The 27,787-nt window shown below is 37.6% G+C and overlaps 1 protein-coding gene across 6 annotated transcripts in view; it reads left to right on the top strand.

Annotated features, from left to right (window-relative positions):
* Positions 1-27,787, top strand: part of UVRAG (UV radiation resistance associated) — a 316,651-nt gene that overhangs the window by 32,549 nt on the left and 256,315 nt on the right. For 4 of the 6 annotated variants that reach the window (XM_082477826.1, XM_082477827.1, XM_082477825.1 and 1 more), the window contains 3 exons: positions 3,242-3,276; positions 16,676-16,837; positions 26,544-26,618. In XM_082477826.1, the coding sequence (XP_082333952.1) occupies positions 3,242-3,276; positions 16,676-16,837; positions 26,544-26,618 (272 nt within the window). The remainder of the gene's footprint in view (positions 1-3,241; positions 3,277-16,675; positions 16,838-26,543; positions 26,619-27,787) is intronic. The other 2 variants (XM_082477829.1, XM_082477830.1) reach the window with 1 other exon arrangement.

Raw genomic sequence — 27,787 nt, 5'->3', positions numbered from 1 at the left:
GAATGCTGTATAACAGCCAAAACATGCCATTGGAACCATGCTCTGCAATCTCTGCTTGCTTTGTTTGTTTAGGTCTTAGCATGGATAGAGAAGCATTTGTATCTAATAGACCCTTTCACGTAGAGCTAGTCTTGGATGATATCTTTTTGAAAATTTACATGTCTAATAGTTTTGCTCAAGTCGAATTAATAAAAATTCATAGAATTGTATTAATAAAAATTATAGCTTATAAAGTATTCACTATTTCATTTGAGCCTCATAACAACCCTGTTATTTTCTAGGTGTCATTCTCCTTTGAAAGGTGAAGAAACTATGGCCCAGAAAAGTTAACTGACTTGTCCAGGGTCAAGCTTACACATGGTGCACTGGGGGACCGAACTATTTTTTTACTCTAAATTCTCCTGAATTCGCTATTCTGTTGTGCGCCATGCTGCTAATTTCATTGACAATATTGTAAGTGTAACACAGTGATAGACAGTGTAGGTCCACATTTAACACTTTAGAAATTACCTCAGACCCAGTGATTCCTTTCCAAACTGTATGGCTCCTTTGTTGACCTCTCTCTATTTAAATTAGCAAGTCCATTTTGAGGATCTAATGGAGAAGGCAAATTGTTTAGTTTCATTTATATATACAGTTAGTCAGCAAAGTTTTGGAAGAAATAATGATGCTGTTCATCTTCTTAGAGCTGGAGATATATATTTTGGGGACTGTTTAATTTAGACACTTTACAGATTAAGCTGAGGAATTCTCTCTCAAAAGAAAAGAGGAATATCTTTATTTTTTTCCACTGATTTTAAAAGTATTACCTACTTGCAGCAAATTCAGACAATACAAAAGTGTATTAAGTGAAAGTACCTTGTAATAACAAACAACACATTTTTAGCACAGTCTTTTTTTTTCTAATAACATATTTGACACATATAGAGTATATGTATGCATATTAAAAAAAGAACATATATATACACACACATACATACATATGTACATTTATGTAGTCAATTTATGATTGGCATTGGTTAACCATTTGGGAAAAAATGAAAAGAATAATACTTAGGATTGCCTAGTGTTAAGTGGGATTGTAAAGTGGTACAATATTTTTAGAGAACAATTTGGCAATATATCAAATTCAAACTGTATTTTTCTTTTTATCTTGAAATTTTACTTCTAAAAGTTTATCTTATAGATTCAAGTGTCTTAGGGTATATATCTTTCAAAGATTATTTATAATATTGCTTGAAATATCCAAAAATTAGCAGTAACTTAAATGTTCATCAATAGAGGTTTCCTTTTAAAAACAATTAGAATTCTCCCTTCTCTTAATTAAAATAATTGTTCAAAATAGAAAAATTAGAAAACTGCCAAGCAAAAACTAAAAGTAAGCAGCCTAACCCTATCACCTAAAATAAATGTTGTAAACATAATTGTAAAACTTTGGATCCTGTTGTAAATTCTCTCATAGAACCTGTATTTTTTCACTTACTGTGACTATCTCACCACAAAATAGAATGATTATCCTTATTATTATTAATTTTTTAAGGGAAGATAAGCATAGAGTAATGTAGATGGTATGTTTTGTCAAGAAACATTTTAACCAAGAGAGCTTGCCCATAAGAATTTTATATCCAGGTCCACTTTTCCTTTACTGCTTGATGGTTCCCAAACTTCAGTCCTGTGGACTACTTCGACAAGTTTCACTGTCTTCGAGTTTCTTTTCTTTTTTTTTTTTTTTTTAATTTATTTATTTGTTTTTGGCTGTGTTGGGTCTTCGTTTCTGTGCAAGGGCTTTCTCTAGTTGCGGCAAGCGGGGGCCACTCTTCATCGCGGTGTGCGGGCCTCTCCTGTTGCGGAGCACAGGCTCCAGACGCGCAGGCTCAGTAGCTGTGGCTCACGGGCTCAGTCGCTCCGCGGCATGTGGGATCTTCCCAGACCAGGGCTTGAACCCGTGTCCCCTGCATTGGCAGGCAGATTCTCAACCGCTGCACCACCAGGGAAGCCCTTCGAGTTTCATTTTTAACATATTTTAAAAAGTTCATTATTTCTAAACTCAGGTCTAAGCATAATCTATGAAGTTGTTGATTCAAGAAAAAATTTATTGAGTGCCTACCCTATGCCAGGAATAGCTTGACATGCTGAGGAGACAGCAGTTATACAGAAACAAATGTTACTGCCCTTATGGAGCTTAAAATTAGGGGTTGGATAGATGAGACATACATTACAATATGTTAGAAAAAAATAAAGTTTGTTCATGTATCACCTAAAATGGTCTTATATATCAGTGGTATGTGCATCACCCTTGGAAAACATTGCCCTATAGCAACATAAGGATACAGGGTCCTTGTAGGCTCTGCATTGACAGAGCACCACGGAAGTGACTTCGGCAGGGTCAGCAGAGGGAATGTTGGAGGGTTGTTAAGAATGTCTGTCTGAACCTCTGACACAGTCTCTCTTTTGATTGTATCTTCAGGTTTTGTAACATTTACAACGTAAATGAAGGTTTGTAGAATCATGAAAATTTAGTGCTTAGAGGACCTTGATTATTAGTCTGATTGTCAGAATTGTCTAATGAAGAAATGGGCTCAAGGAAATGAGAGGCAGAATGTTAATGACAAGTAGAACTAGAACTTAGGTTCCCTGGTTGCTAGATTAGTGTTCTTTCCACAGTACTACAATGGATAATTATTGGAGATGTTTGAGAAGAAGAGAGTATAGAATTGGCTGTAGACAATGGCAGTTGGTAAGGGAGAATGAAGTCTGAGTTTTTAAGGGCTTACCTTAGAATCTGGGGTAAAAGGAGCCAGTAAGGGAAAAATCACTAAATTAAATCTTAACAGATTTTGACCTTTCTTTACTAATGTTTTTTTCCCTTTAAAACATTTAATTTAAAACAAGGTCCTACTGTGTAGCACAGGGAACTATATTCAATATCCTATAATAAACCATAATGGGAAAAGAATATGAAAAAGAATATGTATATATATGTACAACTGAATCACTTTGCTATACACCAGAAACTAACACAACATTGTAAATCAACTATCCTTCAGTTAAAAAAAACTTTTATTTAATCATTATTTCTATTTTAATTTAATTTTTTGCAGATAAATATATGTAGAGAATAGATCCCTTGAAAATGTTTGAAGTGTTTTTACTAGAGCATATGTTAAAAAATTTGTAGGATTCAGAGTTAGTGAGCTTATTTTCTTCCACATCACTTATTGTTCTTTTTCTTCTTTTCCAGAATTTTATAGGAGTGAAGTGATTAAGAATTCCTTGGTAAGTTGGCTTTTGACAGGTACATATGACTAAGCCGATAACTCCTATTTTAGAAAATGCTGAGACATAAAATAAGTTGAAGTTCAGTTTTGGTATTATGATAATTCTACAGTTAAATCTTCTGCTCAGTTATTGCTTAAATCTTCATTGGTTTGTTCATTGTTGTATCTCTAGTGCTTAGAGCATGCCTGGCACAAAGTAGGTGCTTGATAAATATTTGCTGAGTGAAATGACATTTTCTCTGTTAAAAACTTGTGGTTTTTTTTAAACTCATTCTATAATTTTGTCACTTCTATTACTATTGAGGTTTTTAAAAAATAATTAATTAATTAATTAATTAATTATATTTTTGGCTGTGTTGGGTCTTTGTTGCTGCGTACCGGCTTTCTCTAGTTGCGGCGAGCGGGGGCTACTCTTCGTTGCGGTGCGTGGGCTTCTCATCGCGGTAGCTTCTCTTTGTTGCAGAGCACGGGCTCTAGGCATGTGGGCTTCAGTAGTTATGGCTTGTGGGCTCTAGAGCGCAGGCTCAGTAGTTGTGGCACACGGGCTGAGTTGTTCCGCGGCATGTGGGATCTTCCTAGACCAGGGCTCGGACCCGTGTCCCCTACATTGGCAGGCGGATTCTTAACCACTGCGCCACCAGGGAAGTTCCCTGTCAAGGTTTCTGACTGTTGGACTTACCAAACATCATAATAAATGATACCTTTGTATGTAGTTCTTAAGAATTTTATATCTAGGGCCATTGCATAGGCTCCTTCCACTTGTTTTTTGGCGATAGCATTGCTCAGTTAGAAAGTTGGAAATGTCCTACTTTTGATAATGGGTACACTAGATATTTGCATAAATGGCTCAATTTATTCGGCCATGTTGATAAAAAGAAGAGCTTTTTGGTACTGATAATAATCGTTTTAACAGTCCAAGACCATCCTGGATGTGGCCCCTGTCCACCTTTTCAACCTCATCTGCTAGCAGTTTTCCTCACTCATTGTGTTCCAGGCTTACCTCATTTTTCCAGTGCTTCAAACATGCCAAACTTGTCTTGTTCCTTATGCCACAGCACCTGTTTCCCCACTTCTTCACTTGGCTGAATACACCTTTGAAGTCTGAGCTATGTCACTTCAGCCAGGCCTTCTATGACTATTCTATCTAAAGTAGTTCCCTTTCCACTCTTTTTCACATCACCCTGTTTTGTTTTTTTTAGAGCATTTGTCGCTGTTGGAAACTCTTGTCCATTTATCTGTTTATTATCTGTCTCCCACCTACAAGAACACAAGTTTCATGAGAGCAGGAACCTTGCCAGTCTTGTTCTCCTCTGAAACCCTAGAGTCTAGAATATTGTAGATGCTCAGTGAATGTTTGTTAGATGAATAAATGGATATCAGCGATGTGTTATATTTACAGAATCCTTTTACATATGTTGTCTTATTTTGATCCTTAGAACAACTTGTAAGGTAGAGGGGGTAGATCTTAAGAAACTGACATCCAGAGAGACTCAGTGATTTTTGCAGAGTCACACAACTGAGGGACCAGAACCCCAGGTCCAGACCTTCCATCTTCAAGTCTCTACTACTCTTTCTTCTTCATCAAGCTGTCTTCACTGCCCAGCTTGCGGGATCTTAGTTCTCCCACCAGGGATTGAACCCGCGCCCTTGGCAGTGAAAGTGTAGAGTCCTAACTACCAGACCACCAGGGAATTCCCTATATAGGATTTTTTGTTTTAATTTAAATCAAGAGATACATTTTAAATGGCAGACTGAGCACATGTAGTGCCAACAGTGTGCCTAGCTCGAAAGAACTAAGAACAACTATTTTTAAGGTTGTGCATTTAAAGACAGTGACACCCGATGACTGCCACCTGGTGGTCAAAGAGTGTAGGACCTTATTCATTTTAACATTTCTAAAGTCAGAATTTATCTTAACAGTGGAAGAAAAATGCTTGTTAGAATTGATGCTAAATTGGAATACGTTAGATGGTAATAAATATAATGGAGTAAAATAAAGCAGTATAACGGAGTATCTGGCAGGGGTGGTTGCTGAATTTCTATGGCAGTCACATAGAAGATCTCATCTGAGCAGACACCTGAAAAAAGTGAGGGAACTTACTGTGTATCTAAGTGGGGAAGACTGTTTCAGGCCAAGAATCAGGAAAGTATGAAGGTAGGAGTGTACTTGAGGTTTTTAAGGAATGGCTAAGAAGTTAGTATTGCCTGAATGGAGTGAGTGGTTTGAGATTTTGCTAAGCAAGCATGACAAAGACAGGGGTAAGGGAATTGAGGATCAGGGCAGCAGAGGAAATGACCTGGAGAGACAGCAGATGATAGTCAAGGGGTGGGTGGCATGAGGATGAGATTTTGGGAGGTAACACAAAATTGGAAGCATCTAGTGGACAAGGACCCCCAACTTACTCATTTTTCTATTTTCCAATGTCCCTAGCACAGTGAAGACCAGTAAGTATCTACTGCAGTAACTGGAATAATCCACCGTTGATAGGCTGGATGGTGGAGATGTGACTCCAAATTATATGTCAGAGTCCTGGTTTCTTCTCGGATATATTTAGCATAGAACGATTAATGGTGAATGTATAATTCGACTTTTTTATCTCTGGCTTCAGCTAACCATACCCTCCAAACCATTTGTTAACTTTTGGGAACTTTTTTTTTTTGGTTCCGGGGGAAGTTAGATCCTTAGTATTATCGAAGGGCCATTGGGTAATTAAAACTGAAATAATTGAAGCAATAAGAATGGAAGTAACTAAATTCTCTCAATTGGATTTTATACATACACAAAAGCAGAGGTGAATGGTGTAATGAACCCACATGCATCATCTTTAACAATTATAGTTATTAGTTTTTTTTTTTTTTTTTTACAAAAAAGGAGTTTTTACTTTTATTAGAAAATTAAAAATCTCGTGGTGGGAGGAAGAAGAGTGATAGCTAGTTCGTATGTGTTTTGAAATTGTATGTGTGTTTCTTTAATAAACAATTAACTACTCACTTGTGATTCAGGTAGTTCATTGGATGCATTGTATACGTTGTTTCTCATCCTGATAGCAGTGCTACAAGGTAGGAGATATTCCTGTTTTATAGTTAAGGAAACCAGGGTTCAGAGAGGTTGAGGAATTTACTCTCGGTCGCAAAGCTGGTGGTGACTGGTAGAACCGATATTCGAGAGCTCGAGAGCTCTGCTCTTTCACAGCACTGTGCTGCCTCCATTACATCAGTGATGGGCCTTATAATTGAATAAACAAAGTTCTAGAGCAGTGGTCCCCAACCTTTTTGGCACCAGAGACCAGTTTCTTGGAAGATAGTTTTTCCACGGACCGGGGGGTTGGGGTGGAGGGATGGTTTTGGGATGATTCAATTGCATTACATTTATTGTGCACTTTATTTCTATTATTATTACATTGTAATATATAATGAAATAATTATACAAGTCACCGTAATGCAGAAGCAGTGGGAGCCCTAAGCTTGTCTTCCTGCAACTAGATGGTCCCATCCGGGGGTGATGGGAGACAGTGACACCCGAATGTTGCTTATGTGTGTTGCTTATGTCCAGTCTACTCTGTAAGATGCAGCTTAATTGTCATTTGCCACTCACTGATAGGGTTTTGATATGAGTCTGCAAGCAATTGATTTATTATGGTCTCTGTGCAGTCAAACCTCTCTGCTAATGATAATCTGTATTTGCAGCTGCTCCCCAGCGCTAGCGTCACCACCTAAGCTCCACCTCAGCTCATCAGGCATTAGATTCTCACAAGGAGCGCGCAGCCTAGATCCCTTGCATGCGCAGTTCACAGTAGGGTTTGTGTTCCTATGAGAATCTAATGCTGCTGCTGATCTGACAGGAGGTGGGGCTCAGGCAGTAAGGTGAACAATGGGGAGCGGCTATAAATATAGATGAAGCTTCACTTGCTTGCCCGCTGCTCATCTCCTGCTGTGTGGCCTGGTTCCTAACAGGCCACGGACTGGTACCCGTCTATGGCCTGGGGGTTGGAGAGCATGCATTTTTAGGGAAAGCATGTGACAATTATCAGAACCAAAACTTCTGTTGGAATTGTGACTGCCTGAGATATTTTTAAATCTTTGGGAAAAAAGTGAACAATATAAATACTTTTTATGAGTTACTGGCCTGAGGGATTCTCGAACAAGTATATGTTCTAGTCGAATTGTGACTGAATGAATTAGCATTTCATCTGTGTGTGTGTGTGTGTGTGTGTGTGTGAGAGAGAGAGAGAGAGAGAGACAGAGGGAGAGGGAGTTGGCTCCTCTTGCTTATGCCATCTTATCTTACCTTGTGTTAAACTTCATCATTTTCTAACCTCTATCTGGTCAATTACATAATTTGGAGAGAGTCTAAGATAATTGACACATGCAATTATAGGACCAGGGAAGAACAGGATTCTATGCAAACATGTAGGAGTATCATTTATCTCAGTTTGAGGAGGGTGATTAGGAAAGGTTTCTAACAATAAGTAATTTCTAAGTTGAGACATGAAGGATGAATAAAGGTGAATGAGAGAGGGGGAAGAGAGTTTATTGGGCTGAGGAATAACTACTACTTATAAATTTAGTATGCAATTCCTGAGAGTTGTCTTGTATGTTTTGGGAAAATTGGAACAGCTTTTTTGAATTCTTAGTCATGTTTCTTGTGACCATACGTTTGCTATTGAGGGATAAAAATAGTGATAACTTGTTTGTGTTTTGAAAATTTTCTATATATGTGTGTTTCTTTAATAAATAAGAGGTATCAATTGAGCAGTGTTTTAGAGAAATTGCCCAGGTAATAAATAATAATTTTAGATTCTCCTGGAGGTAAACTTTTCAAAGCTATAAATATCCTAATATTCTGCCACTGTACTTTCAGTGAATAAGATATAGGTCCCTAAATGATGTTAGTATACTTGAATAATTTGTTCCATCTAGAAAATGGGCTGATATGTATAGGTTAAATATAAATAAAAATCATCTGGATTAAAAACATTTTTTTTATTATTATTTTTTTAAATTTTTATTTATTTAATTTTTGGCTGTGTTGGGTGTTCGTTTCTGTGTGCAGGCTTTTTCTAGTTGCGGTGAGCAGGCTTCTCATTGTGGTGGCTTCTCTTGATGTGGAGCACGGGCTCTAGGCACGCAGGCTTCAGTAGTTGTGGCACGTGGGCTCAGTAGTTGTGGCTTGCGGGCTCTAGAGCACAGGCTCAGTAGTTGTGGCGCATGGGCTTAGTTACTCCACGGCATGTGGGATCTTCCTGGACCAGGGATCAAACCCGTGTCCCCTGCATTGGCAGGCAGATTCTTAACCACTGCACCACCAGGGAGGTCCCATGGATTTTTATAATAACATTATCGGGCAGTAGAGTCTTTGAATGTGTGGCAGACTGTATCTGTATCTGAAAGGACCAGCTCAGGAATGATTGCTCATTGTCTGGCAGCTATTTTATAAAAGCATAAAGGAAGGTCATTGTAATGAGAGGATTGACAATAGCTCTACTGTATTAACGTTGTATTGGTTTAGAACAGAAACCCAGGCCATCTATTCAACCACAAGAAACAGCTTCAAAAGACTACTTCCCTTCCAAAGGCTTTTAATTAGTTTTAGAATGAAGTATTTAAGAATAACTGGTATAATAACTGCCCCCCAAATCATCCCACCCCTTATGCAATATGGCCCTTCAGATATATTCACCAGGTCTTTCTTTTTTTCACTTTGGAAAGGGGTGGTTATTTCATGCTTTTTCTGCTGAGAATTTGAAATTATACTCATTCATATTTCAGAGCACATATATTGATACTTTTGTTGAGAGGTGATCTTACACATAGGGGAGTAAGTGGCTGTTTTTTCAGGTGGTTGTAATCTTCCAACTCCTGCTCTTTAGGCTTTAGGGCCTGAAATGACATCGTGAGGAGATATCTTTGTTTTATCTCTGTAGGTGTCTCTTTGTAAGATGCTGTATTTTTTCCATTATTGGGTCTTTAAAAATTTTTGTTTTATTACTTTGTATTGAGATATAGCACATATTACAGTAAAGGGCACAAATAATAGCCTGATGACTTTTCAGAGGGAACGGATCATTTAACCAGATCAAGAAGCAGAACATTATCTTGTGTTCTCCCTCTAGTTACTACCTCCTCCCAAAGAGCACTACTGTCTTGACCATAGATTAGTTCTGCTTGTTATTGAACTTTTGTATGGCATATGCTTTTTTGCTTAGCATATTTGTGAGATTCATACACATTATTCATTAATTCTATGTGTACATGTCCTTTGGTGAATATGTGTATGTATTTCTGTTAGGTATATTCTTAGGAGTGGAATTAAGTGCCGGATCATAGGTTATTTTCAGCTTTAGTAGATACTGCTAAATAGTTTTCCAAAGTGTTTGTGCCCGTTACATCCCTACCAGCAATGTGAGGTTTTTAGTTGCTCCACATTCTTGTCCAAACTTGGTATTACCTGTTTTGAAAATTTTAGCCATTCTGGTGGGATAGTGGTATTGTATGATGATTTTAATTTACATTTCCTCATATACTATTCTAATTGATCACCTTTTCTAGTGTTTATTGGCCGTTTAGATATTCTTTTTTTAAAAAAATTTTTGGCCACGCTATGCAGCATGTGAGGTCTTAGTTCCTGGACGGGGGATTGAACCTGTGCCCCCTGCAGTGGAAGCACAGAGTCTTAACCACTGGACCGCCAGGGAAGTCCCTACATATTCTTTTTTTTTAATTTATATTTTTATTTTTATGAAGTGTCTGTTCTGGAGAAACATGCCAATTAATGCCAATTAAGAACAAACAAATTCTGTGCAAGGAGTTGACTTTTTTTAAAATAAGTTTATGGGATGTATTCAGTCTAATTTGATAGTTTACATAGTCCTTTTTTCATGCTTCCTGTTTTTGGTTATCTAAGGATTTGTGCAGTTGGTTTGTTGAATTCTCCTCTACCCTGTTGTTTCACTCATGCTCTGTGAGTATATAGCATTTTTGTGATCCCAGTTCAATGTGGAGAGGGACTTCTTGTAGACATGAGTACAGCCTGGGTCTGGGCTTTGAATTATGTTCTTGTCTCCCTTTAAGACTGCCAAAACCAAAACGTCAAGTTTATATAGGTCGGCAAATGCCTTTAAGAGAAAAGCCCTCTAGATTTACACTTTGGGTTCTAGCTTTCCTTTTTGGCTTGGAAAATCTTTGGTGATGATGGTGGTTATTATTATTTTTAAAATATTTTAGCCAGCATTTTTGTTTTCAGTGGGATGATTGTCTAGCCTGCCGTTATCAGAAATGGGTGGTTCCCTTCCATTCATTCCTTGGGCCATGTGTGAAATCTAGTCTTGCTGTTTCATAGTTACCCATCATGTTTTACCCAAAATATTATCATCTTTCCTTATTGTCTGTATTTTTCAATAAATTTTTCTAAGAATAACTTTGGCTTCTTAAAATAATTAAGACTACCTTCAAAGAAAGATGTGCTGTTATCAAATATTTCAGTGTGTATTTCCTACAAACAAGGACAGTCTCTTACATAATCACATTAAAATGATTAAAATCAGGAAAGTGTAACATTGACACAATACAGTTATTAACCACAGTCCTTCATCCTCCACCCCCAGCTTTATTGAGGTATAGTTGACAAAAATTGTATATATTAAGGTATACAATGTGATGTTGTGGTATATGTATATATTGTAAAATGATTAACCAAAATTAAGCTAATTAACATACCTATCACCTCATGTAGTTACTGTTTTGTTTTTGTTTTTTTTTGGTAATGAGAACACATTACTCTCTTAGGAAATTTCAAGTATACAATACGGTATTATTAACTATAGTCACCATGTTGTCATTAGATTTCCAGAATGATTTCATTTTGCAGAACTGCAACTTTGTATGTTTTGGCCAACATCTCCCCGTTTCTCCCAACTTCAACCCCTGGCAACCACCATTACACACCCTGTTTCTATGAGTTTGACTTTTTTAAAAGATTCCACATGTAAGTGATATTATGCAGTATTTGACTTTTTTTGCGACTTATTTCACTTATCATACTAAGCTTCAGGTTCATTCATGCTGTTGCAAATGTCAGGATTTCCTTTTTTAAGGCTGAATAATATTCCATACATATATATGCTACATTTTCTTTATTCAGCCATCTGTTGATGGACACTTAGGTTGTATCTATATCTTGACTATTATGAATAATGCTGCAGTGAACATGGGAGTGCCTCTATCTCTAAGACACTGTTTCATTTCCTTTGGATATCTACCCAGAAGAGGGATTACTAGATCATATGGTAGTTCTATTTTAAATTGTTTGAGTTACCTCCATACTGTTTTCCAACTGCTTGTACCAATTTACATTTCCACCAATGAATTCCTAGTCCTTATTCAGATATTGTCAACTCTCCAGGACTCAATTCAAAATCACTCTGTCTTTAGTTGTCATGTTGCTTTATTCTTCAGTCTGGACGGTTCTTTAGCCTTTTTTGGGGTGTTTTGACTTCAGCATTTAAAACCATACAGACCAGTTATTTCATAGACTGTCTTTCAGTTTGATTGATGTTTCCTCATGATTAGATTCAGGTTATGCATTTTCGGCAGGAAAACTATAGCTGTAATACTGTATTCTTTTCAGTGCTTTGGTTTAGAAGGCACCTGTTGTTGGTTTGTCCCAATATTGATGTCAACTTTTGTCAGTTGATTAAGGTAGTGCCTGTCACGTTTCTCCACTGTGAAGTTATAATTTTTCCATTTACAATTAATAAGTGATTTCTTAGGGAGAAACTTTGAGACTTTATATATCCTGCTTCTTATCAACTGTTTGTTTACCAGTTTTAGCATCCATTGGCAATTTTCTCATTCCCATCTTTCAGACTTTTATATTTATTAATTGGCATTCTGTCTTTATTTCCCATTTAATTAATTATTAATTAATTATTAATCTATATCATTATGGATTCAAAGATTCTTATTTTATTCAATGGGTTATAATCCATTGCTATCATTATTTATTTTGTTGCTTAAATTATCCCACATTGGGTTAGCGAAAGCCCTGTGAATTGATTCCTCTTTCCTTTGGATATGTCCACATCATTCTCTGAGTACTTACTTACATTCTGGCACGAGATGTTCCAGATTCATTTTGTACTCTTCCTGCCACAGCCCTGGAATCAGTCTTCTCCCCAAGGAACCCTGGGTTCCTTTTAGTGAGAATGCTAAATAGACAGCAAGATCTGAGCATGCTCATTGTTACTAATGTGCTCATTACTTCTAGACTTTTTAAGGGACTGAGCTAGGAAATACACACACACACACACACACACACACACACACACCCTATATCTATTGCTCTATCTGTGTATCGGTCTATCTTTTAAAAACCATGCATTCATACCAACATCTCCATTTTCATTCCAGCTGAACTCTCAGTTCATTTGTAACTCCATTCTCCAACAGTGAAACACCTGGCTTCCACTGCCCTCAACATCTTTACTCATGCTTAGAATACACAGAAAGTGGCTTTAGAATTGCTAATCCTTACCACTGTAAGAAGCAGACCTATACATTAGAGTTCAGTGTTTATTTACAGTTTTTTTCCCCTGAAGTAAAAGTCATATACAATGAAATGCACAGATTTTAACTATATAATTTGCTGAGCTTTGATAAGTGCATACATACCTGTCAAGGTATGTACATTTCCTATCATTCCAGAAAGTTCCCTTGTGCCCAAGCCCTCCCCCCACAAGAGGAAATCATTTTTCACCACAGATTTGTTTTGCCTCTTTTAGAACCTCATATAAATGGAATCATCATACAGTATGTATTTTTTTTTTCATATTCTATTTTACATTCTTGCCTTGCCTTTTCAGCTGTACTTCCTTGCATTGATTTTTTTTAATTTTTTTATTTTTTTATTTTTATGGCTGTGTTGGGTCTTCGTTTCTGTGTGAGGGCTTTCTCTAGTTGTGGCAAGTGGGGGCCACTGTTCATCACGGTGCACGGGCCCCCCATTATCGCGGCCTCTCTTGTTGCGGAGCACAGGCTCCAGACACGCAGGCTCAGTAATTGTGGCTCACGGGCCTAGTTGCTCCACGGCATGTGGGATCCTCCCAGACCAGGGCTCGAACCCGTGTCCCCTGCATTGGCAGGCAGACTCTCAACCACTGCGCCACCAGGGAAGCCCCTGCATTGATTTTTTAATCATTGCTTTAGGGATTACTGTATGTTCTCTTAACTACTTCATGTAAAACAGGGGAACCTGGCAACAATACGGTTCCAGTTGTCCACCTTGTCTCATTTGTGCTATTACTTTCATATTTGTGAACCTATACATATGTTATAAAACCCTCTATACAGTTATAGCTTTTGCTTTAAACAGCCATATATGATATAAATAAAATAAGAAAAATACATGGTCTTTTATATTTACTCCATGTTTACCATTGCCAGTGCTTTCTAGTCCTTCTTAAAGATCCAGGTTTCTATCTGGTGTCATTTCTCTTCAGCCTGAAGAACTTCCTTTAACATTTCTTATAGTACAGGTCTGCCTGGTTATTCCTAGACCTTAATGTTTATCTTCATTTTTAAATGAAACTCTACCCCTATCTAGCAGGGTTGCTGAAACAATTATGGTGGGATAGAGACTGGGGGTCATGTAAGAATGGAGTTCTGTTGATCTTAGGTTGAAATTCTTAGATGGCGTGGAATCAGAATAAAGCTGATTGCACAATGTGTTTATTATGTTATTATCATGCTATTTATTGATAATCTTTTGGTGTCCTCAAACATCCATTTTGGTTAATTGGACATTCATTCACTCATTCAGCAAATGTATATTTTTTAATTAATTAATTAATTAATTAATTAATGGCCGTGTTGGGTCTTTGTTGCTGCACGCAGGCTTTCTCTAGTTGTGGCGAGCAGGGGCTACTCTTTGTTGTGGTACGCGGGCTTCTCATTGCGGTGGCTTCTCTTGTTGCGGAGCATGGGCTCTACGCGTGCGGGCTTCAGTAGTTGTGGCACGTGAGCTCAGTATTTGTGGCTCGCGGGCTCTAGAGCGCAGGCTCAGTAGTTGTGGCACACAGGCTTAGTTGCTCTGCGGCATGTGGGATCTTCCCGGACCAGGGCTCGAGCCTGTGTCCCCTGCATTAGCAGGCAGATTTTTTTTTTTTTTTAACATCTTTATTGGAGTATAATTGCTTTACAATGGTGTGTTAGTATCTGCTTTATAACAAAGTGAATCAGTTATACATATACGTATGTTCCCATATCTCTTCCCTCTTGCATCTCCCTCCCTCCCACCCTCCCTCTCCCACCCCTCTAGGTGGTCACAAAGCACCGAGCTGATCTCCCTGTGCTATGCGGCTGCTTCCCACTAGCTATCTGTTTTACGTTTGGTAGTATATATATGTCCATGCCACTCTCTCACTGTGTCACAGCTTACCCTTCATCAGATGAATGGATAAAGAAGATGTGGCACATATATACAATGGAATATTACTCAGCCATAAAGAGAAACGAAATTGAGTTATCTGCAGTGAGGTGGATGGAGTTAGAGTCTGTCATACAGAGTGAAGTAAGTCAGAAAGAGAAAAACAAATACAGTATGCTAACACATATATACAGAATCTAAGGGAAAAAAAAAAAAAGGTCATGAAGAGCCTAGTGGTAAAACAGGAATAAAGACGCAGACCTACTAGAGAATGGACTTGAGGATATGGGGAAGGGGAAGGGTAAGCTGTAGCAGGCGGATTCTTAACCACTGCGCCACCAGCAGCAAATATTTATTGAGCACATAGCAGGTACTTTTCAAGCATTGGGGATCTTGTGGTAAACAAATCAGGCAATGTTCCTGTCAGAGCTTTTATTTTAATGAAAGGAAATCAGACAATAAAAATATACAAGTGAAATACATACAAGTCAAAAAGATAGATCAGACATAAGTGCCATGAAACTGGAAGTCATGTTCCCACTCCTGAAATGTCAACAGCCAAACCCACAAAAACACATACATCAATATATCCCCTAAAACAGAAACACTGCCCTAGTCTGTCCCCGCTTTGGTCAGGAAGAAAAACTGCCACAAAGCCAAGACTAGTTACCCTTATATGAGGACCTTTTGATTTACTGATTTGTGTAATATGAAAATTGATAATTTAATGAGATTGATTATAGTTACATTCAGCAATGAAAGCCCTAACATTTAATGTAAGGGAAATAAATGAAAGTAAGTAATTGTTGCATTGTAGTTCACATCTATTGATAATATTAAAGCCCCTTAACTTTTTCACTTTTCAGAGAATGTTTCAACTATCTGCATAATCCTCTTAATGAAAAACAAAGTTCTTTCAGAGCATAAAGTTGACCATGCCATTCTTTTTTTTTTTTAAAGATTTATTGATTGATTGATTGCTATGTTGGGTCTTCGTTCCTGTGCTAGGGCTTTCTCTAGTTGCAGCAAGCGGGGGCCACTCTTCATTGCGGTGCGTGGGCCTCTCACTGTCGCGGCCTCTCTTGTTGCGGAGCACAGGCTCCAGATGTGCAGGCTCAGTAGTTGTGGCTCACGGGCCTAGTTGCTCCGCGGCATGTGGGATCTTCCCAGACCAGGGCTCGAACCCGTGTACCCTGCATTAGCAGGCAGATTCTCAACCACTGCGCCACCAGGGAAGCCCACCATGCCATTCTTAACCTTAAAACCTTTCAGTGGCCCCACATCTTGTACACAGTAAAGTACCACCTCCTTGGCAAGGAGTCTCGTGTTGGTCTCTCCAGCTCTGCGTCCTGCCGCTCTTGTGTTGTGCGCTCCAGCAGTTGTCTTAGTTCCCTGACCACACTGTGCTATTTCACACCTCCGAGCCCTTGTTTATTATTTTCCCTTTGCCTGAAATTCCTTATTTTAACCTGGTGAACTACTGTTTGTCCTATAAAAGCCAAGTTTCATAGCCTGTGTGCTGTCTTTCCCCTGTTCCTTCCAAGTTTATTATTCCTTCCTGTGCTACTTTTTAACCTTTTGCATATTGCACTTTTTATGAAACAATGTAATTATTTAAAGAGAGGTTTGAATCCAGCAACAAGTTGGAGGTACTTTGAGGGCATTGTGTATACGTTGCTTCTTAATAATTGTGTATTGTGTTGAATAAATAAATGAATTACCATAGGAAGCCATGTTAATGAGAGATTAGAATATATGCTCCTTCTATTGACTATAATAAATAAGCAGAGAAATTAAAAAGTACCGATATCACCCTCTTTATGTTAATTGGAATGTCTTCTTCACTTGTTTGCAATTTAATGTATTTATGAGTTCTTTTGGTTAAAGAACAAAATGATGTACAACCTAACTGAAATAACTGTAAACCGTAAACATTCAGGGTCTTCCTAAAGCATGTTTTCATTTCCATCAACAGAATCCAACATGGCGGAGTCTTGATTTTGGAATAATGCCGGACCGTCTTGATACATCTGTGTCTTGTTTCGTGGTGAAGATTTGGGGTGGAAAGGAGGACATCTACCAGCTGTTGATTGAATGGAAAGTCTGTTTGGATGGGCTGAAATATTTGGGTCAGCAGGTAATTTTTAGACTGCAGTTTCAAGTAGTTGTCTTCTCTAAATAAACAGTCTAGCTTTTTCTGTTGAATCTTCTGATTCTACATTTCCTGTTATAAAGAGAGACCCTTTATGATTGTTCACTTACATACAGAAATTTGAGTCATTGCCAGGTTTAAAAAATGACTGAAAAAATTTATGAAAAACTGCCTTAAGCTGATAATTTAAGAGGATATTTTTTTGGCGGGGGACAGGTAGAAAAGAATATGCTTTCTCATAGCACTCTGCTTGTTCTGTCTTATTGGATGTTTCCCCTAGAATCTGAAAATAAAGTTGAAAATAAGCACCTCTCTTATGACCAGTAGAGTGGGGTTATTCCAAGAATAAGAAGACCTATTGTTTATTGAGCACAGGGATGACAAATGCCTGGCTTATATACCGCTACCCATTCCCCATGACTGGTGTAGCTAACTCATCATAGCAGTCTTCTAGCTGAGCTCAGAAGTAGCTCCATAATCCTTTCTAACACAGTGTTCCAGGATGCAACTAGAAATATATCAGAATTGCATATGAAATGAAACCTGTTTGCCATTCCCAGACATAAGTAATTACAGTTGATGTTTATAGTGACCTTGTGAAAGTTGATATTATTGCCCATAGTTTCCTGATGGGAAAACTGTGCCTCAGAGAATTTAAGAAACTATCAAGATCACACTGCTAGGTGGAGCTGGGATTTAAATTAGGCCTGACTTAAAAATTCATTCTCTTTCTGCTGTACCACACTGGTATATACATGTAGTCCTTGGTAACCACTCAGCCCACATTGGAATAAATGCCATTTCTATTTTGTGATACCTGTGGGACTACTGATAAAGGTAACCCTAAAATGTTAGTTATATCTACAAACATCCTTCATGTTTTTTTACTATTTATTCAGTATATACTTTCTGGTATGTTTCTTTTAGAGAAACAATTCTACATTTTTCTTTTTCAGATTAAAAAAAAAGCAAAACAGCTCTTCCCTTATTTTGCATGGTATATTTTATTTTGTGTTCTTTTTTGGTGACCAGAACAATGCATGCAATGAATATTTTGCTTAACTAAATTCTAACCTGCTACGAATTCTGTTTTATTTTTATTTTTTTTCTTTTGTTTTAGGGCTAGTCTTAATGAAAACTCATGAAATAATGATTTGTGGCTTAGGGTCTTTCTCCTCTCTTTTAGTACCAAATGCTTCTTGCCTTTAGCCTGGCTAACCAGCCCTGCCCTGAGGCACATACTCTTTCTATCTTGCTACGTGCTGGAGTTGGCTCTCTGTGTATAGATTATGATATTAAGCACTTGTTTACGTTGTGTGGGGGTGGGGCTTCTTAACATTAGAGTTGCAGCCATAGGCTTGTAGGGGAAGGTTTTTTTTGGCCAGAGAAGATGGTCTTCATCATGCTTTTCAGTTCACACATTCCTTAGGTGGTTGTCTTCTTAAAATACCCAGCTGTGCTTATGTCTAACTTACCCTAATTTCAGAGAGTTAGCATTCAGGTGTCTTCTTACAAAGTTGGTTATGTTGGTATCGCAGAGAACAAGAGAAAGAGAAAACATTTTTCTAAGCCAACTAGACACTTAATATCCTTGTAGAAAGTCACTTATGAAATAGGTATAACAAGTTAACAGGCTACTAGAAAATCAGATATAATAGAATTACAGATTTTTAGAGGAAAGCAAGGCTCAGATGTGTTAGGTTAATAGCCAGAATCACTGAGGTTCATTGATTGATTGGTCATCTGCTTTCTAGCAGGCATCGTTCTTAGTGTTAAGGATCCAGAGATGAGTCAGATAAGGTTCTTAGACCCGGTAAACTGATGATCGATGAATACCTGCAAAGAGAGCTATGGGAGTATGTTTAAGAGGTATGTAGACAAACCTGGATAGAGTCAGGGAATGAATGACTTTTGAATGAAATTTTTTTACAAGTTAGGTTTTTTTGAGGTATAATTTACATACAATAAAATTTACCCTTTTAATGTATGCAGTTCAATGAGTTTGACAAATGTATGAAGTAAGTAACCATCACTACAATGAATAATGCTGCTGTGAATATTTAAATATAGGTCTTTGTGTTGATGTAAGTTGTCATTTCTCTTGAATAAATACCCAGTAATGGAATTTCTGGTTCTAATGGTAAGTGCTATGTTGAAATTTATAAGAAACTGTGAAACTTTTTTTGGAGTGACTGTCATTCTGCCTTCCCATCAGCAATGTATGATAGTTCCTTATCTTTGTAAGGACTTATTATTGTCAGTCTTTTTAATTTTCACTCTTCTGATAAAGTGGTATCTCATACTGATTTTAATTTTAATTTTCCTAATGATGAAATGATGTTGTGCATTTAAAAAATATGTTTATTTGCCATCAATCCCCCTACCTTCTTTTTTTGTGAAATGTTCGTTCAGATCTTTTGCCCATTTTTTATTTGCTTGTTTGATTTCTCATTATTGTGAGTTGTACAATTTCTTTAGGTGTTCTGTATGAGTTAGTCCTTTATGAGATATATATTTTCCAAATATTTTCTGCTAATCTGTGGCTTGTCTTTTCATTTTTTTTAAGCGTCATACTTTTTGTTTCTTAGATCTAAGACGTCTCTGCCTAACCCAAGGTTACAAAGATTTTCTTTTATAAAGTTCTTCTAGAAGTTTTATAGCTTTAAGTTTTAGTTTTACATTTATGTCTATGATCCATTTTGAATTAACTTTTATATAAAGAGCAAGATTCATTGTTTTGTAGGTGGATGAACATTTGTTCCTGTATTCTTTGTTGTAGAGGCTGTTATTTCTCCATTGAATTACCTTGTCTTTGTTGAAAATCAGTTGTTGAAAATCATTTATGTTGATCTGTTTCTGGACCCTCTGTTCTGTTTCATTGATCTACATTTCTGTCCTTATGCCAGTACCACCTTGTCTTGATTACTGTAGTTTTATACAGTCTTGAATTCAGGTAATATTAATCCTCCAACTCTGTTCTTTTCTCAAAAATCTTTCTGGCCTTTCTAGATCTTTTGCCTTTACATATACACTTCAGAATTAATTTGTCAGTTTCTACAAAAATCCTGCTGTGATTTTGATACGTGTTGAATCTAAGAAAATTTGGGGAGATTTGACAACGTAGTGTTGAGTGTTTCAATCTACGGACACGATATAATCTCTCAATTTGTGAAAATCATCTTTGATTTCACTCATCAGTTATTTGTAGTTTTCAGCATACAGATCTTACACATATTTTGTTAGATTTGTACCATGGATTCCATGTTTGTTGATGCTAATTTAAATGGTATTCCTTTTTAAAATATTCCTATTTCTAATTTTTGTTCCTTGCATATAGAAACATTTCTGTTTTGAGCTTGTATTCTATGACCTTGCTAATAAATTCACTTATTAGATCCAGTAGACTTTTCTATTGTGGATTCATTTTGTAGATTGCCAGGTAGGCAATCATATTGTTTGTGAACAGAGAAGGTTTACTTTCTTCCTTTCTAATGTTTATGTCTTTTTGGTTTTGTTTCTTATTTCACTGGTTGAGACTATTGAGGTACAATGTTGAATAGAAATAAGTAGAGTAGGCATCTTAGTTTTGTTGCTATTCTTGAAGGAAAGCAGTCTTTCACTATTAAGAATTAATACTGGAACTGCACCTCAGATGGGACTCGAACCCACAACCGTCCAACTGAGACTGCACAACTCATCTCGGGACTTAATGAAGCTCAGGTTCTTCTGTCTTGATGCAGAGGGAATTCAGCGAGAGGCAAAGTGATTGGTAAGAAGTAGATTTATTAATACAGGACGCTTGTGAAGGATACAAGTGGGAAGGCAAGAGGGCTCTGCCCCGAGAACTAAGTGGGCTACATTTTTATAATCAAAGGAAAAGTGGGGATGGAGAGAAGACCACCTTCTTCCTCTTCCTTTGCAGGAAAATGAGGCACAAGAGGGTGGTCATGTCCCAGGTCTCGGGTGAGTTCCTGGGACAGTCCTTGGCTTCAGGCAGGAAAGAATTCAAGAGTGAGCCATAGTAAGTGAAAGCAGGTTTATTTAGAGTGATTCGCATTCCACAGGTAGAATGCGGTCTGTCTCAAAAGGTGAGAGTAGCTCTGAAATATGGGGTGGTTTTTATGGGCTGGGTAATTCCATAGGCTAATGAGTGGGAGGATTACTCCAACCATTTTGGAGCAGGGGCAGAGATTTCCAGGAATTGGGCCACTGCCCACTTTTCACCCTTTTATGGTCAGTCTTGGAACTGTCATGGCACCTGTGGGTGTGTCATTTAGCATGCTGATATATTACAATGAGCATATAATGAGGCTCAAGGTCTCCTGGAAGTCGAACCTTCTGCCATCTTGGGCCTAGTTGGTGCTAACCAGTTTTTGTTGTATTCAGTTTTCCTCAAAGGCTGTGTCATTACTTTTTGTTTGTTTGTTCTGTTTGTTTGGCGGCATCTTGTGGCTTGCAGGATCTTAGTTCCCGGAACAGGGATTGAACCTGGGCCACAGCAGTGAAAGCGCCGGGTCCTAACCACTGGACTGCCAGGGAATTCCCAAGACTGTGTCATTATTTTAAAGGTTGTGCCCTACTCCCTTCCCTCCTGTCTCACTATTAGCCATAAAATTTTAAGACACTTTATTAGGTTGAGGAAGTTTCCTTTCATTTGTAGTGAATTCGATTTGCTAATAGTTTGTTAAGACTTCTTTCACCTATGTCCATGAAGGGTATTAGTCTGTACTTTTCTTGCAATGTCCTTGTCTGGTTTAGTATTGGAGTAATGCTGGCTTCATAAAATGGATTGGGAAGTGTTACTATTCTTATATTTTCTGGAGGAATTTGTGTAGAATTGTTATTATTTATTACACAGATGTTTGACAGAATTCTTCAGTGAAGCCATCTGGTTGTTAAGATTTCTTTGTGAGAAAGTTTAAAAGTATGACTTCAATTACTTTATTAGCTATGGGGCTGTTTAGGTTATCTGTGAATTCCTAAGTGAGCTTTGATACTTTGTCTTCCAAAGCATTTGTCAGTTTCATGTACTATTTCAAATTTATTGGTATAAAATTTCCCACAGGGACTTCCCTGGTGGTCCAGTGGTTAAGATTCTGTGCTTCCATTGTAGGGGGCGTGGGTTCCATCCCTGGTTGGGGAACTAAGATCCCACGTGCTGCGTGGTGCGGCCAAAAAATTAAAAAAAAAAAAAAATTTCCCACAATATTACCATATCCCTTTAAAGTATGTAGGATATTATAATGATCCTTTCCTATTTCATTCTTGCTGTTGGTAATTTCTGTTTTCTCCCTTTTTCTCTTGATTACTCTGAATAGAGATTTATCAGTTTTTCAAAGATCTAGTGTTTGGTTTAGCAATATTGTGTTTTATAAGAAATATATATATTTGATGCACAGTTCTTGGCTCATTTCTCCTAGAACTCTTGGAATTTCCTAAGTGTTGAGAGTGATAAAGGTGTCTTTTGTTATGTTAATGAGGTGACTTTTGGAAAGCACCTAAGGGTGGGGGCTGGTTGCCCACGGAGCAACCATGTGATAAGAGGATTAGAGGATTGGAACTTTCAGTCCCACAGTCTGACCTCTTGGGAGAGGAGAGGGATTGGAGGTTGAATTAGTTGCCAGTGGTCAATGATTTAATCACTCATGCCTGTGTAATAAAGCCTCCATAAAAACTCCAAAGGATGGGGTCCTGAGAGCTTCTGAGTTGGTGAACACATAGAGATTGGGCAGTATGGTACACTTTGAGAGGGCACAGAAGTTTTGTGCCCTTTCCCCATACCTTGCCCTATGCAGCTCTTCTATTTGGCTGTTCCCTGAGTTATAGTCTTAATAAACTGGTGATCAGTAAGTAAAATATTTCTCTGAGTTCTGCGAGCCACGCTAGCAAATTAATCGAACCTGAGGACTAGGTTGTGGGAACCTCTGATTTACAGCCGGTTGGTCAGAAGTACAGGTAACAACCTGTACTTGGGATTGACATTCTAAATTGGCACCTCTAATCTGTAGCCAGTTAGTTAGAAGCACAGATAACAATCTGGGTTTTTGACTGGCCTTCCATGTGTGGGGGGCAGTCTTGTAGGACTGAACCCTTAACCTGTGGAATCTGATGCAGGCCTGAGAGCAGGACACCCTGCTGGTGTCCAAGAATTGCTTATTGTTGGTGTGGGAACTACCCACCCACCCCACTGAAATTGGGTCACAGATCACTGAAAGAGGTTTCATTGATTATTGTTATTTTTTTCAATTTCATTGATTTCTGTTTTTTTCCTTTTTTAAAAAAAAATATTTATTTATTTGGCTGTGCCGGGTCTTAGCTGCAGCATGTGGGATCTAATTCCCTGACCAGGGATCAAACCTGGGCCTCCTGCATTGGGAGTGCAGAGTCTTAACCACTGAAGCACCAGGGAAGTCCCTCATTGGTTTCTGCTTTTACTCTTATTATTTTCTTCCTTTTGCCTGCTTTGGGTTTAATTTGCTCTAATTTGCTAATTTCTTAAAGTAGGATTCCTGGATTACTGATTTGAGACTTCTCTTTTCTAAAGTAAGCATTTAATAAATTTTCCTCTAAGCATTGCTTTAGCCCTGACCCACAATTTTGATACTGCATTTTCATTTTTGTTCAATTTGAAATATTTCCTAATTTCTCTTTTATTTCTTCTTGACCGAAGGGTTATTGAGAGGTATGTTGTTTAATTTGCAAACATTTGTGGAGTTTTCAGATATCCTTCTTTTGTTGATTTCTCCTTTAATTCTGTTGCGTTTAGAGAAAATCATATTATTTTAATCCTTTTAACCTTTTTGAGATTTATTTTATGGTCTGTCTTGGTAAGTGTTTCATGTACATGTCATGTGTATCTTTCTGTCATTTGAATGGACAGAGTGATGATGCAGCTTGTCCACAGTAGCCAGAGCTACAACTACAAGCCAATTTCCTGAATAGCCTTTAGAGACAAGAGAGTTAATCAGGAAGTTTTCCCCAGAAGTCATGAACTAAAGTTGGTTTTGACTTGAATTTTGATGACGAAGGAGCAGAGGAGTTTGAAAATAGCTCTATTCAAGGTGGGAATTTGGAGAATTTGTTGATAATGCTTATATGGGGCACTTGTGGTGGCAGAAGTTCTTGTGCTTAGTTTAAGTGGTTAGAACTTTGTATTAATACCAACAACGATTGTATAGTCTTCCAGTGTTTGGGTATCTTTTTACATTCATACAGTCATTTTATGTGCACCCAGTGACTTTGGGCCTTTTGAAGGTCATGCGAGCAAGTATGATTTTCCTCTCAGTATTTAACTGAGAAAACAGAAGCTCAGAGAAATTAAGTAACTTGTTAAAGGTCACACAGTGATTGGTGGATTTAGGCTATTATTTGTTCCATTGCTCAGACTATATTTTTTATTCATTTCACTAACTTTGATTATCTGTCTTTAAAAAGTGTGCCTTTTTTCATAGAGGGATCAAAATACAAGATTGTGGTTGGATTAAAAGGCTCTATATTCTGTAGTCTCCATATTAAGATTCTGACACGTTTTGGGGTCAGTAATCTATAATTAATGGTAAAGGATAGTAAGTAGTATGGAGTATCATGCAGCCTGTTTTGCTAATTTTCTATTTTTTTTTAAATTAAATTTATTTGTTTATTTAATTTATTTATTTTTGGCTGCGTTGGGTCTTTGTTGCTGCGCATGGGCTTTCTCTAGTTGCGGCGAGCGAGGGCTACTCTTCGTTGCAGTGCGCGGGCTTCTCATTGCTGTGGCTTCTTTTGTTGCAGAGCACGGGCTCTAGGCGTGTGGACTTCAGTAGTTGTGGCACGTGGGCTCAGTAGTTGTGGCTCACGGGCTCTAGAGCGCAGGCTCAGTAGCTGTGGCGCAGGAGCTTAGTTGCCCTGCGGTATGTGGGATCTTCCTGGACCAGCGCTCGAACCCATGTCCCCTGCATTGGCAGGCGGATTCTTAACCACTGTGCCACCAAGGAAGCCCTAATTTTCTTTATTAATCGGGAACAAAGGGCTCTATGGTTGACTGATCCTGATTTTTTCCCCCAGTATTGTTTGTGTCTAACTTCCAAAAGTACTTTCATATCCAGTGATAATTGGATTCATTTCATCTCTATGACACCACTATAAAATAGAACAAGGAGTGTTTCTGCTTTTGGCTGATGAGGGATTTAAAACATGGCCCATTAACATTGATTAGCGATTATATGTTGAGTAGAGTGCTAGGCACTAGGGCTGTAAAGTCAGAGTTCCTTATGAAGCACTCAAAGGTTGGAATTAGAACTCAGATCACTTGAATTTTTTTTTTTTAAGTCCAGTACCTTTTCAAGTCCTAGAACCATGTTGTCTCTTATTTTTCAACAAATTAATTTAATGCCCATCTTTATGAGGCTTATGCTTTGAAAACTTTACCTTCATGTTAGATTCAATCCTGCCCATAATCTCACCCCACCCTTTCTTTAATGGCATGTATTTTTCTGATTTTAAAAGTGATCCATGTACTTTGTGGACAATTTGGAAAATTTTGAAAAGCACAGAGAGAATAAAAAATTATGTGTAATCCTTCTGCCCAGCTGCAACCATTGTTAACATTTTGATGCATATGATTTTATTTAATCTTTTTTCTCCCGAGGTATATATGTGTATAAAATATTCTATGTTTGTAAAATTTTGAGTTTCTTCTAATCTTGAAACTGATTTTGTAGTGCTTTCTCTTTTTCTCTCATAAAATAAAACACTTGAAATTGGTTTATAGTTTTCATTATAAGTTTATTATTACAGGCCCATCTTTTGGTATTGTATTCAGTTAAGTAAATGATGTAGGTAAACAGGGAGCATGTGATTAATTTTGCTTTAGTAATAGATGTAGCAGGAATGGAAGTCAGATAAATGTTCACAGGAATTTTCTGCTGCTGGCTTTGACCTTTCTATCTCTAGCTAGAAAGAAGAGATGAAATATTCTATTCTGGTAATCCCCCACCTGAACCCTCACATTAATCCTTCACTGCAGAAGCAATTAAAATTTTTTTAGCCACAATTCTTTCTGATCAAGTAACTAAATCTGTTTTTATAGACTTTATACTATTTCGAGTTTTTAAAAAAAATCTTAGTTCTTCAATTTTAAAAGTTCTAATTCTCCCACCTTTTAGGTGAAGTTTAATTCGAGGTTGGCACTGACTGAACCTCGAATCAGTTGCATTTGAAAGAGAGTAGTAGACAGAAAATAATTAGTAGACTTTTAAAGACTTTGAGGATTGGATATTATCTTTAAACTGTCTTTTTGAAGATAGAAAATAATATTAATCGTTTATGTTTTTTCTAGGGCTTCATGTTTTTAAAGCACTCTAGTAGACTAACTGGGCTGTGTTTTCTTTGAGATCAGAGAGTGTATAGTGTGCCTCTGAATCCCTTATACTTAAGGAATATGCTTTCTGTAACAACCTCAAGAAGTGTTTGTGAAAAATGTGTGTGAATGATGGTGCCTGTGATCTCATGTGATGATTTTGTGAGGACTTTGACTAAAGCAGGAAACTCTAAATTGATCACCTGGTCTTATGATGAGTGATTTGTTTTCTGCTGGCTTGTTAGACGTAGCCAACCTCTTTCTCAGCATTGAAGTAGGTCCTGTCATTTTCTAATCACATTAAAACTTGATTGGAATGAGCTGAACTAATAATGTGTTTTCCTCCTCTCTTAGATTCATGCCCGCAACCAAAATGAAATAATTTTTGGGCTGAATGATGGCTATTATGGTGCTCCATTTGAACATAAGGTAAGGGGATTTGCGTAACACTGTTGAGTTTTGTTTAGTGCAGGTGTGCTTTGATGTATCAGGTAAAAGCTCTGTGTAAATAAAATGTTTTCAGTATCATTATAAGTTTGTTGTTTAGTGTGGCTTAGGGTGAATGCTTAAAGTGAAAACTCATTTTGTAACCACATCAACACATCTTTTCTAAATCCAGATTATATTAATTTTCCTAAGAGAAAATCTCATGTAGCTGTTTTCTACATAATTCTTTAGAGGTTAAAGAAGAATAATGAATTTTAATTAAGTGTAATACAATTTTATTAAATGTTTCAGAAATCTTTTACAACTTTGAATAAATTTAAGAAACCTGAGGCAAGTTATATTGTAGTCATTTATATTATAGTCTGTGCTGTCTCTATATCTAAAGGTGATTAGAGAAAGGAGAGGTATTTACCAAGTACCTGCTATCTGTGGCACCATGCCAGGTGATTCATGTTCTTTATCCCACTTAATACTAGCCACAAACCAATGAGGTGAGTTTTCTACATTATTTCCTCTTAGTGATCATGTTGTTTTCTAATTCTTGGTTGTCTGAAATGCTCTTGCTAGAATGCTTCATTCATTCAACAGCTATTTACTGAGCACCTGCTGTACATCAGCTACTGTGCTCTAAGCGCTAAGGGTACAATGGTAAGCAAACAGATTTTTTTTTCCCTGCTGTCATGGAGTGTATGAGGGAGACAAGCACTGATAAGGTAACCTGATAGATAACTATATAAACACAATGTTGGTAGGTGCTATAAAAGCATGTGATGAGGATCTTACCTACTCTAGTGGCTCAAGAAAGTTCTTCGGGACTTGACTTTAAGGTTACAATCCAGAGGATGAATAGAAATGAACAGTGTGGAGGGATGGAGGCTGAAATGGAGAGAGCATTCCAGGTAGAAGAGGGTAGCATGTTGGAAGGCCATGAAATGCTAGGGCAAGCGGTGAGTTTTTGGGACTGAAGGAAAGTCTGGATGATAAGAGAGAGGATACAGAGGCCACATAACACAGAACCTTTTCAAGGATTTATCCTAAGAGCAGTAGAGTATGTTGAAGGAGTTTTAGCATGGCAGAGATATAATTAGATTTGTGTTTTAATAATTTCACTCTGGCTGCTTTAAGGACTGATTGTAGAAGAGGCAAGAATA

The sequence above is a fragment of the Balaenoptera physalus genome (assembly GCF_965194825.1).
Source record: "Balaenoptera physalus genome assembly, chromosome: 10".
Classification (NCBI taxonomy): domain Eukaryota; kingdom Metazoa; phylum Chordata; class Mammalia; order Artiodactyla; family Balaenopteridae; genus Balaenoptera; species Balaenoptera physalus.
This window is presented reverse-complemented; position numbering and strand designations above follow the sequence as displayed.